Raw genomic sequence first — 13,305 nt, 5'->3', positions numbered from 1 at the left:
TTAAGAACCGGTTAAAGTAAATACTCAAATGGTTATTATTACTATCGAAAGTTGTTATGTCAATAGACATTTAGAAGTTATAGAAAGTCTAACAAATCTTGTTTGATGTCAATTACGGATTTCACGGCTCTACTCATGGAGGAAGTAATACAGGATAGAGTAAATTTTCAAGTGGCATCAGCTGCCAAAAATCCGTGCTTAAGGACCCTGTTCTAACGGAACACTCTGACAAAGTGATGACGAAGAGTCTTAGTATGAAGATACTCTGTTAATTTTAAGAGTACCACGTTTTATCAATATTTTGAACAAAAAAGATTCGTAGTAGCAAGTATAGAGTATCAATTATATATAACCTCTATATATTTAGTGTTATCAAAAATCTAGAAATTCGTTATTTTCGTTTTTTCAGTCAAATCGTTTAGTTTCAAAAAGTAAAGTTAATTGCATTAAAATTTATAGTTATAATTACGAACCCAAAATTTTTCGAGCTTCTTTTATTATCAAATCCTTCAAATTGGTACAAAGCCCTACCTTAAACCGATTACATAAAAATTTTAAAGAAGGTTAAGATTGTTGGTTATATACATATATATCAGTGGTAAAACGAACACAAAATTTGTCAACAAACATCTCTTTAAAATTAAATTAACAATTCCATCGATGTCATGAAAACCGGACACTATTTTATAGTAGCGGTTAAGCCTGCTAATTAATTTGAATGTACGTTGAACATAGAAATTTATGATATCCTGGTATTTTCATTCCCGGCATTAACAAGAATCCTATATAATAATTAATAAGTTTCATTCAATTTAAGTTTAAGATAAGACTAACTACGTGAATTCACAGGAGATATTTATTTTTATTTTGATATTGTATCTACAGAGACGTACTGCAGGTGCCGTTGTCGAGTGATTTTAATGTAACCGCATTAGTTTTATTGCCAGATACCATTACAATCGAAATTTTTGGATTGCAAATGGATGACAAAAAGTTTGCATTAAACTCTACGACGACTTCTTCATTGACTCGGAGTTTGTCTATGTTGAGTAGTCCTTGGTGTTTGTAGTCTTTCTGAATTCTGGTTTCCTCAGCTGGTTTGAATATTCAGGTTTTCAGACATTCAGCCAGGTTTTTCCATGATCGGGTCATCTATTATTCATCGCCATTTTTAGATTTATAATCCAAAGGCTAACTAGTGGTTGTGCCCTCTACTGGTTCCAATAGTGTCATCAACACGCCTTTACTTTTGTCGATGTATAATATGAAGTTTTTCGTATGACGCGGAATTGCAACCACTGCATTAGATACATTTCTATGCAGTTGTAACTTTCTCATCGCAAATTTGATGACGATGACCATCTCGTAAACTAGGCCCTGTGACTCATGTTTTTGAGGGTATCCGATCTTTCTCTGTTACCGCAGCCTTGGTCTTGAGAGATAATCTTTAATCTGCCTATAAGTTTGTTAGTAAGTACAGGGTCTCAAGCTGTGTCTTAAGTGAGTCTTGGGGATCACAATATCGCTATTTAGACTTAGATGCAGGGACTTTATCACTTTAGTGGATAAGTATATACTTATATTTACGATGGCTGACATGAAATTTGGACGGATATACATATGTAAGCTTAGAGAAACTGTAATTTTTCATAGTGCAGGAAATATTACCGAGTACTACTCGCTGCAGAAACAGGTGCATTCCTTATTTCCTTACATTCTTAGTCCGTTGTGACAGTAATCCGACACGACCGGAGAGATTAAGAACAGGACCAGGCTTTATGTCGTGCCTGTTGAGGCATAAGAGTATAAGATTATGAAAATCGGAACTCCACGATGCTACTGAAAAATTCTTACAGAAATATCCATTTTTTTCAATTCGAGATTTGACCTTGGGATTTTATGATCGGTAGCCGTAGAAACTAGTACTTACATACAAATTGAATGTATTATTTATATACTTATAATTATAATTTTTATTTTTTTATGTTGTTACGCTATAAAATAAAAAATCGAAAACGTACACTTTACAGTTGTAGTTAGTAGCATGCTTAATCAAATGGTTAACATGCGATAAACGGGAACAAATGACTACTGTATCAATTAAAACAATGATTACTTTTATTATTGAATATGACTGTTATTGTATAATTGTCATATATACGAGTACTTTTTTTGTAAAGAAAGTATTATAGAATGACTAAGTACCATTTGGAAAATAGTTCGTACAAGCAAAACATAACGTACTTATATATATCAGACCAAATTACAGCTTCAAACTCAATTGCACTTTCGCTTCCTACTTGCAAATCACATATATGTTTACAGTATCGTAAAATATAACAATTACCAGTTCAACGTACATACAACACGGGCCTCGTTAAATCAATTGAAGTATGATTCATTTGAATTGCGTAATAAACTAATAAGTAATATATTGAACGTAACGTTTATCTTGTATTTGTACGAGTAAATAGTTTAGCACTTATAACCGAGAATGCAGAGATTATCTCGCTATTAGCGGCGCATGAGTTTATCTTTAGATTCAACGAGCAATAAACAAAATCTACAGAGACATGCCACAGCGAGAGTAACGTTTTACCGACAAATAAAATACAACAGGTTTGAGCAGTAATGTGATTATCTCGGATAGCGGGTTAGCTTCGCTCTCGTAAGGAATTACAACAAATGCGTAATAGCCGTGTCGTAACCACGATAATTCCAGCACTTTCTTAAGATGCTGTTCACGGATATTGCCTCGAAGGTGACTTTCAGAGACATGTCGATGGAACAATCGCTTAATGAAGATTCGAACTAATATAATTTTAATAAATACGAAAGTGACTTTGTTTGTTACGCTTTCACGTCTTAACTAGTCAACCGATGATCACGTAATTTTGCATACACTTTGTTAACGGTACAGAAAAGGACATAGGGTACCCAACAAATAACGTACCCAAATTTCAAAGAAGTTACGCGCCGAAACTAGTAGGTATATAAATATATATATAATTAACAATAAAATAGTAGATAAATATTTATCATAAGCCACAGAAAATACCATTTAAAAGTAAAAACTATAATTATATTACACATAATTTAACTACTATAAAAACTATTTTGTTATCTCAGGCAATTTTAAGCCTACTTTCACCAATGACCAAGTTTAATTTTTATAAGAACTATTTGAAATAGTATGTTAAAACTTACGTTAGTCTTGATACCTTTTAAAACTATACATATTTAATTTGTATATCACTTAATTATGAAATGATTATTTCGTCAATGTGAATAAAATTATATTTTGTAGAAATAGAATTGCAATATACCACATATTGCAATATATATTATACATCATATGAATTAGAATTGTAGATTTTGCTCATATCTACGCAAATTTATTTTATAGTAAGTATAAACGAGATCACGCTTTTGATCTATTTATATATTTTTGATGTAAACTCAACTTCTACAAGTTAGGTAATAGTAGACAGTAGATTTTGTATATTTATATATCGAATTCGAATTTGTCGTGTATAAATATAAAATGGTATTCAAATTCAGGTATATATTTTTGTTTATTAACCAAGTTTGGTAATTTTATGTTTGCGTTGGGGTTAATATAGCTTCCATTCGAAATATTTGATATCCGTTATTATTATTATTTTTTATTTATATAAAGATTCTGAAACAAGAGCTATATTGGAATCGAATGTCAATGTAAGCTGCAGATCATCTGATACATATATTTAGTTTCACGGAAACCACCCAGGGCGTCGCTTATCCCATCAGTCCAGTGCGCGTCGTACGCAATGCACCATGGCACGAGGCGCATACGTAATGCAATACGTTCAATGTATTTGACATGCAGTACGCAAAAGACTAACTGTTGTGTCGCATTTGGACTACGGTTAAACAATTCCGTAAATATTACAACATTCTGCACACATGGTAATATATGTATTTAGGTAACATTACATACGTATGTTTTGTTTTCAAATAAACCTTGTCAACTTTATGGCAGCCCTATTACGCACACATGTCATCGTAACATATGTTAAGTATTACTCAACTAACTTCTGCAAATATTATAATAATCGCATACATGAAGTAAGGGTACTTCATCGCACACAATCATAAATCTTTAAAGGAAAACTATATTCTAAGAATGAACCCCGTCACTTGTGTTACTTATGAGAAGTTATGTTGTATAAATAATCGCAATTAGCAGTGATTGGAAATAGAGCTAAATTCAACTGAAGTTGGCATAACTATCATAACATATACACAGACGCAGTTATTTTTAACTTTGCCGTTTCATAAATTCAAATCATTTGTAAAAAAAATACATTGGTAAAGAAGGCATATTATTCAATACAAGATTATATAGATGGTCAAAAAGCGTGGAGCTAATACTTATTGACTTCCAGGCAGGATATATTACATACATATATAACTGTATTTAATTAACATGACTTTGTATTTTTGTGAAATGTTGAAAAAGAGTAACTACTGAGTATCTTGCGGGTTCTTCTCGGTAGAATCTGCATTCCGAACCGGTGGTAGCTTCATTTAATATAGTTTGTTAAATGACAAACGATTTAGTTTCATTCCACTAAGTATAAATAATATTATTTACTAATATTAATGGTTGTTTATAGAAACCCAATGAAAGTAAATATTATACATAAATATGTTTTGAATGAAACTACAATGAAATCGACTGTAAGGTAACGGTTATAAATCATTTCCGATAACTAACTAATCGTGTTAACTACACGCTATCGAACACGCTGAGGCAAAAATCTTTATTATTGTTATTTTTGTTATAGTAATACCTAATATTCAAATCCATAACATTAAAATGCTTTAATTCTCCTAAACATAGGCACTGTTTGTAGCAAAGAGCTCACAAAAATGAAGTTAAACGTCCGTTTCTGATAGAAAATTACTATATTACGAATATCAACACAAAATGGTTTTTATACTAAATGATAAGGCTTTAATGAAGTCTGTGTTTCGTTACTCTGGCGCGAGCGGTAACACATAAGACTAATCGTTTGAACGTACGTGACTCGAGAACAAGACATCATTGTACAGGACACAGCTAATGAGAACTTGCCGACGAGTTCAACACCGCACCTGCATATTAATAGTTTTGTAACAAACAAAAAACTTTAGATAAAACATCAAGGAACTAAATTATAACGCCGTTCTTATTTATAGCGTGTTGATTATTTGCTTCCAAGTTTCGACATCATTATAACAATAAAATTTAATCGAGATTAAGTTAACTTTGTTGCTAGTTTCTGGTGCAAACTAATTGCATAAAGAGTTACTAACGATAAAGCTCGATGCCATTGCTAATTAGTTTCAAAACAATGAAAGTGAACGTGTACTCGTTAGAAGGATGGGTGCAACAAAGCAATATCTGGTGTCGGTGCAGCCGGTGCAGTATGTCAATGCGATCGAATGTCGTACCCACGAGGCGTGAAAGCACCTGATATACGTGCTTTTGTTTAACCTACGCTAATAGCACGTGAACTAAATGACAACTAGGCATAGAGAAACGCGTGTCCGCATGAATATGCAACACCATAATAATTATAAACGCGGTAGGACACTTTCGATCGTAAAACGAATGAAGCGCTACCAAATACGGAGGCGACAGATGATATGCTAAAATGGGTGTAGACATTTGTTTTATTTGGCGGCTATACCGTTTTCATAGATGGCGAGCTTCTCTTGTATGGCAGGTGCAGTTTTACGAGTTCTCGCGTCGCACATCGCGAGTACGGATGCGCGCCGAACTAAACTGAATTGAATGCTCCACGCAGAAGCCGGGCAACGTGTCACGGCCACCTAACAGGATTACCTGTTCTACTGCGCAGGTAAACTGAACCGTAGATATGGGCCAGAAATGCCTTAACCAGCTTATGATATTGCTCGGATTATGAGCGGACACAAGCTTTATCCCACTCGACCTTTAAAGGAGCTTAGGCTTAAGTTACCGAGAACAAACGGACTACTGAGACTCAAATCGGCATTTCTTAACAAGCAATTGTAATCAGAATACCTTCTAAATTTATTTTATACGTCCCTTTATATTCAGACTGGATTAGATCATCGATCTGTCTTCGATGGACAATAAGTCGATTTTATTCATTTAATTACCTAACAAATAATCAGATGTCGTCTAAAATAAATACAATAGATGAATCCAAGGAATAAATGAAAACGACGAAACAACGACGTTATTTAAAGCAATTCTACGAACAACCAAACAAGTATTGAAAAGTAAATAATTCATTCAATTGATTCATACACTTGTTATCTAAATTAGTTTCTTGTTACAATAGCGTGTTTACTAAGGATTTATGACAAATGTCTTGCATCGCTTTGCTGTGATTGACGTTTCGTGATGTTGGTGCAGACTTATGAATACAATCAAACGACGTTAGGTACGCCCATTTGATGAACAATGTTTAGGAATGTGTCGTCATTAAAACACTATGTAAACGAATATTCGGTACAAAATTAACCTATTCAAACTTAGAGAAACGTTAACGACGAATAACAAATATTGTATTCAGTTATTCATGTTGTCAAACTTAGAGATTATTTAAGGATAACCTAAAATACATACATGATTCCGAAATTATTTTTTTATATATATATAATTTATTCTTACATTAAACAAGTACGAGGAAAGTTATCAGACTATTGAATACTATGTTTTAATTTTCAACTTTAAACTGTCGATACATATTATTATTTTTATCTAAAGTTTCAGAGATGATCATATTATTTTCCCTGGAAGGTAAGACTTATGAGAGAGACCGTAGAGACCATTTGACAGTACGATCTGATGACAAGAGTGCTGGCTCGTTTCTCGTCCAGAACACCGAATTACGATTCAATTAGCAAATGCTGCTAGCTTTCCACGCGATTATGATGTGTATAGCAGTTAATTTTTATTTTAATGATAGAAAAACTTATGTTTAAATAAATGATGAGCATTTACTCAAACGAATGTCGGGGTTACTAAAACATTTACAAAAAATATTTTATCCAGAAATATTTTTATGTTCATTAACCCTGTTGTATAACATACGAACTTTAAGTTCATTCTTTACTAACTATAAACCGCCAATTCATTTTTGTCTCCCCACTGCAAATACCTCAGAAAATACTCAACGACCACTGAATGCCCGTTTTAAGGTTGAACTACTAAAATATTCCAAATAGCTTGCACCTGCCGCTCATTTCAAAGGAATCGTGTAACTCTGCAGCCCGAATAATACAATACAAACTAACACGAGTGCAATTTTTATCAACTTATATTACAGACTATAGTGCATATCATTTATGTTATTTAAAATAGATAATAATGTACTTCATTCAACGTAACAGAATACCAAATACTATGTAAAAATGTTTTTATATTTTCGAAAGAAAAATATTAAATCATTTGTATTTAATAGTATCACAATATTCGAAATACTATACTATACAATAGATAGATGCGTTACACGAATAAAACAATGCTATTATAATTATCATTTGAAGTATGATGTAAATGTCATGCATTAATCGGGGTATAGCCTAAATGATAATAATTCATTAATCTTTGTAACCCAATGCCATCAGATATTACATACAGACAGCTTATAATTAAATAACCGAATAAATCTAAAAAAAAATACGCAAACTTATTATTAATAAACGTATAACACTAACAAAAACAACAAAAAGCAATTTTGATTTTATCAACGTACTTACCCACTAACACGAAGTCGTTTATTAAAATATACGACTGTATCGTTTACGATCCACTTGAAAGTTATTAAAATCACGTGGAACAATAGATATAATAAATATTTTAAATCGATTTACGTAGCATGCGCGTATATATTTAAACGATTACCAACAGCAAACACTACCGAGATCGCGATGTTTCATACTGGTTCGCTTGATTGATAAACAAAACTTCCGTTCTAGCAGCGCGCGCATTTTTGTATTGCCAGTTAAGAAAACAGTTTTTAAATACTTTCCGTCATTTTCCTATGAACATATAAAACTTCCGAGGGGTATGGGTAATTATGTGATTCTGTTAGTTTTTTCACTATTTCAATTAAAAGTGAATTAAAAAAAAATTAAATTAATTCATATTACGTACTTTCGAAACGGCACATTATAAAAATGCCAATTTCATATTTTTATTCTATGCAAATTTATGACAATTCTTTGACAGTAGTATTGTCAATTGTACTGATCGCCAGGGTACCGCAATAATACTCTATCTGGGTTAATTAAATAAGCCCTATATATTGATTTTAAATATGGGCTATAAATTTTTGAAACTCGCATCATCTTCCTTTAGGGTAAGATTTTATTTATTTTATCTACTTGTATTAGAAAAATATAAAATAATTTGTCAAAAGTTATGCAACCTTATGATGCCTGGGTGTCTGATCTTATTTTTCTTTCTTAGAAGTAATTTTAGACATATGTTCATAGTTTATATAATATTAAGTTATTTGATGCAATGTTATTAAAATTCATATTCATATATAAACTGTCTTGTCTTTGACCTTCAACATGTGACCGTCTGTCAAATCAGCACTTCATCAAACTTTAGAATTCCGCAAAATTCTTACCAGAACATGATTTTAATTTGAAATAAATATTTCATTCTATTTATTAAAAAAAAAAAAACTTCAAAAAGATTAAGAAATTATCTATACTTGTGTAAAATAAATATATTTTATCTCAATTTATTTAATAATGTTGTAGAATGGAAACATAAGGATTGGAGTCAGACATTATGCTACTACTCACGAAGCTGACATTGTAGTAATTGGTTCGGGCCCTGGCGGATATGTAGCTGCTATTAAAGCTGCCCAATTGGGCTTAAAGGTATGTAACTTATACTAATTAAAAGCGTAGGGCAAATATATTTGTTCTTATTTTTTTGTACTTCATTATTTATTAATCATATTTTTAATGAAATTAGAATAATATGTACTTTAAAAAAAAAGAACATTTTAATTATGTTCTCTTCTCTTTACTTTCTTCTGATCTTAAGATATTCCTGAATCTAATTTAATTTATAATTAACATACTGCAAATATGATATAATTAAAAATGTCATAAAAATGACATGATTGACAAAATTGAACATTATTTGCTATGAACAATATTTTAAATATTTTAGACAATATCAGTGGAAAAAGATCCAAGTTTGGGAGGCACATGTTTGAATGTAGGCTGTATTCCATCTAAAGCCTTATTGCACAATTCCCATTTGTACCACATGGCCAAGCATGACTTCAAACATCGAGGAATTGAAGTTGGGGAAGTCAAGTTTGACTTTAACGCAATGATGACTTACAAAGCAAATGCTGTCAAAGCCTTAACTGGTGGTATTGCTATGCTCTTTAATAAAAATAAGGTTAGTTTTTTTTTCTGGTAATGTATAATACTTAAATAATGATGACGATAACTTTGTGATCCATACCATATCTATATTAAACCTTTTTTTTATATTAAATTATTATTATTAAATTATTATTTATGCTTATTTAATTTAAGTTTAATAGTCATATATTCTAAAAGGGTTTTAAATATACTTTATATATACATGTAGCTATAAGTGTAATAAAACAAAATAACATTAAAAGTCTAAATAAAAGACATTCTTTTAGTAGTAAGAAATTTTAAAGCTAAATTTCATTGTTTTTGTGATTATTCAAAAACATTTCTTTGATTACAGGTGCAACTTGTTCGAGGTGTCGGTTCCATTGTCGCACCCAACAAAGTTCAAGTTCAAGGGGAGAAGGGAGTCGAAACTATTAATACAAAGAATATTTTAATTGCAACAGGATCTGAGGTCACGCCATTCCCTGGTGTTACAGTAAGCAATAAGCATATGTTCTTTCATTATTATCACTAACTGTCACAAATAACTTCCTAATTTGAGAAAGAATTTATTTTTAGATTGAACTGTTTTGTTTAAAGAAAAAATGCAATGAGTTTTATGTATGGTAGAATAATTCAGTTTGAAATTTTAATAATATATCACACATTTTGGCCATTTTTTTAGTTTGATGAGCAGCAGATCATCACATCGACAGGGGCCCTCTCTTTATCTAAAGTACCAAAGAAGATGTTGGTAATTGGTGCTGGTGTAATTGGTCTTGAACTCGGCTCAGTTTACCAGAGACTAGGTGCTGACGTCACTGCCATTGAGTTCCTCGAAAGTATAGGAGGTAAATAGAAAAGTTGTTTTTTTTTAAACAAATGCAAATTTATCATAAGCTCTTTAAATTTGAAAATTGTTAATTAATAAAATGTCATCAACTTACAAAACCTTGTGCAGTGAAATTTTATTATGGTATTTATAGGTGTTGGTATTGATGGAGAGGTGTCAAAAACCCTACAGAAGATTCTTACAAAGCAAGGCATGAACTTTAAACTTGGTACCAAAGTAACTGGTGTAAAAAAAGAAGGGGGCGCTATTAAAGTTGATGTTGAAGCTGCCAAGGGTGGTAATAAGGAAACTGTAAGTATGGCAGTGCCATCATTTTATAGATTATTAATAAAGCTATTATTTTTCCACAGTAACTTTCTATAAGAAAAGATGTAACTAATTTGTCCCTTCATAAATTCATTGTGTTATAACACATTTATTTTATTTTATATATTCATTTTAAAATACTAAATTAAAGTATAATGTTAATATTGAATTCATCACTATATATATGTAGGCTTACAATACAAATACATCTTTAATTTTAATAGATAACATATTCATTTTCAGTGTTAATAATAGTAATGTTCTAATGGATTGTTTCTTATCAGTATACGATAAAATGTTATCTGAAAATGTTTACCTCAAAATTGAACTGTATGAGATTTATACGGCTCATGTTGACATAAAGAAATCTTAAATATATTTCAAGGCATTTAAGTTAGCATTGACATGGTTTATTTCATTAATTATATTTTAAAGAACAACTATTTATGTAATGAAGAAAATTTATGTATGAAAGTTACTTGTTTTTATATAAAGTATAATTGAAAAATGACTATCCTAAATACCAGTGTAGATATTTCTGTCTGTCTTTTAGTTTGTAATAAAATATATGTATATTTAAACTAATTGGGATATACTATTTCGGTTTTTGGTTATGACTAACATAATACATAATATAATAAGTTATGTATGTAAGCTGTTATAAATATTAATAAATAATTAATTTTCCAGTTGGACTGCGATGTCGTTTTGATCTCCGTCGGTCGTCGACCGTACACGGCAGGCCTCGGTCTAGACAAGGTCGGTATTGCTCTGGACGACCGAGGTCGCGTACCTGTGAACAACAAATTCCAGACCACTGTTCCTGGGTAGGTAACTAGTATTGTGTATATTCTTTAAAATATATATTAATATAATATAGTCTCTTTAATATCAGGAAATATTTCTGTTAAAATCCAATATGTAGTAATAATTTTAAAGGTTTATAAAAATTGTTTTTCAATGTAACCACCTAAATAACTCATGAGCTCCTAAAAATAGTTACGAGAATCATTATTTTTATGTTTTTTAATTTTAGGTTAAATTATGTTTATTTTTATTTATAATCTTTCTAGAATATACGCTATCGGTGATGTTATCCACGGCCCCATGTTGGCTCACAAGGCAGAAGACGAAGGCATTGTGTGTGTTGAAGGAATCAAAGTAAGATTTTGTGCAAACATATGTAGAAAATATATACATGTCGGTTTTTATTTTGAATGCATAGAGCATTGTAATTAAAAACTTGTTTAGTAAATAAATAATAATTTGTAGGGCATGCCAGTGCATTTCAACTATGATGCCATTCCATCTGTTATCTACACATCACCAGAAGTCGGCTGGGTTGGAAAGACGGAGGAGGATCTCAAAAAAGAGGTTTGTATACAAAATTAGGATTTCAATATCTTTTGATATGATTTTGTTTGCAAAATTAGTAAAACATTGAAGGAAACAATTGCAATTTAATTGTACTAGTATTGAGTTCGATTTACAAATATGTTTCAAAAAACTTTATGATATCAGGGTCGTGCATACAAAGTGGGCAAGTTCCCATTCTTGGCGAACTCACGTGCGAAGACCAACGGCGAGCCCGATGGATTCGTCAAGGTGTTAGCGGACAAGGCCACCGATATCATCCTCGGCACCCACATCATCGGACCCGTGAGTCGACATATACGCTTTATATTAAAACTTATAGATCACGCCGAGTCTTTGATAATATAAACTGAAATATAAAAACAGTATTTAACTTTCTGCTTACAAAATATAAATAATACAAAATAATATAATCTGTGACTTGGTGCAAGAAGAGTCTAAAATGTACTGTATTTTGGGATAAAAAAAAAACTGCTAAAATGCTATGCGACGCATACAATGGATAGTATTAATATATAAGTGACGCAGGGTTCAATATCACCTGTGTAGTCTCGGTACGGCGCTAGTATGTACTTATGTAGTGACGACTGTGCAGGGCGGCGGCGAGCTCATCAACGAGGCGGTGCTGGCGCAGGAGTACGGCGCCGCGGCCGAGGACGTCGCGCGCGTCTGTCACGCGCATCCGGTCCGTACACATTACCCTCTACTCTTAACTTTAAATTTGAATTATTTATACTTATTAATAGTGAAAGCAAAACTACCAACGAATTCGAATAATGACAGGACTGATTTTTTTTCGCCTTAATAAAATTATCTTTGTAATTAAAGTTTTTACAAATGTATCATTTATAATGTGATACGTAGTACATATTACTGTAGAAGAAAAGTGTCCTGTGTCAAACACTTTTTAACTAATTTTACATTTCCTGGTTGCAGACTTGTGCGGAGGCGTTACGAGAAGCGAACTTGGCGGCTTACATCGGAAAGCCGATCAACTTCTAAGCTTAAAATTTATTTATATTTTATTGTACAAATAATTTATGCGCCATTAAATCCTGGAAACATAATCACGTAGTGATTCCCACTATAAGGATCTTGTATGAATCTAATGTTGAAATTTGGGTATTATTGAATATTAAATACGATATTGTGTTTCAAGATTACCTTTTATGATTTAGAGTTGACGTCATTGTATAATAATTTAATTTCATTTCTCCTGAAATATTTCATTCCGTATCAACCATAACTCAAAAACTCGTGCATTTACTCAAAGTAAATGTTGTGAATATTCGTGTATTTATTTTCTTTTGTAAATAGATTTACAGAATAAATGTCATTGTGTTTTATATTTTATT

At 31.6% G+C, this 13,305-nt stretch overlaps 2 protein-coding genes across 2 annotated transcripts in view; one reads left to right on the top strand and one right to left on the bottom strand.

Annotated features, from left to right (window-relative positions):
* Nucleotides 1-5,871, bottom strand: part of LOC113393464 (protein FAM107B) — a 29,515-nt gene extending 23,644 nt beyond the window's left edge. Inside the window, exon 1 of the mRNA XM_026630351.2 lies at nt 5,718-5,871. Within this exon, the coding sequence (XP_026486136.1) occupies nt 5,718-5,784 (67 nt within the window). The 5' untranslated portion in view covers nt 5,785-5,871. The remainder of the gene's footprint in view (nt 1-5,717) is intronic.
* Nucleotides 5,872-8,246: 2,375 nt separating this feature from the next.
* LOC113393462 (dihydrolipoyl dehydrogenase) lies at nt 8,247-13,296 on the top strand. Its single transcript, XM_026630349.2, has 12 exons — nt 8,247-8,381; nt 8,794-8,916; nt 9,215-9,451; nt 9,773-9,913; nt 10,103-10,268; nt 10,404-10,561; nt 11,267-11,403; nt 11,650-11,737; nt 11,849-11,950; nt 12,098-12,235; nt 12,546-12,635; nt 12,887-13,296. The coding sequence occupies exons 1-12, from the start codon at nt 8,340-8,342 to the stop codon at nt 12,950-12,952; spliced, it is 1,488 nt and encodes a 495-aa protein (XP_026486134.1). The 5' UTR covers nt 8,247-8,339; the 3' UTR covers nt 12,953-13,296.
* The last annotated feature ends 9 nt before the right edge of the window (nt 13,297-13,305 follow it).

Source organism: Vanessa tameamea, chromosome 6 (genome assembly GCF_037043105.1).
Source record: "Vanessa tameamea isolate UH-Manoa-2023 chromosome 6, ilVanTame1 primary haplotype, whole genome shotgun sequence".
Taxonomy (NCBI): domain Eukaryota; kingdom Metazoa; phylum Arthropoda; class Insecta; order Lepidoptera; family Nymphalidae; genus Vanessa; species Vanessa tameamea.
The sequence above is the reverse complement of the archived record's forward strand: the minus strand, read 5'-3'. Positions and strand labels throughout refer to the sequence as shown.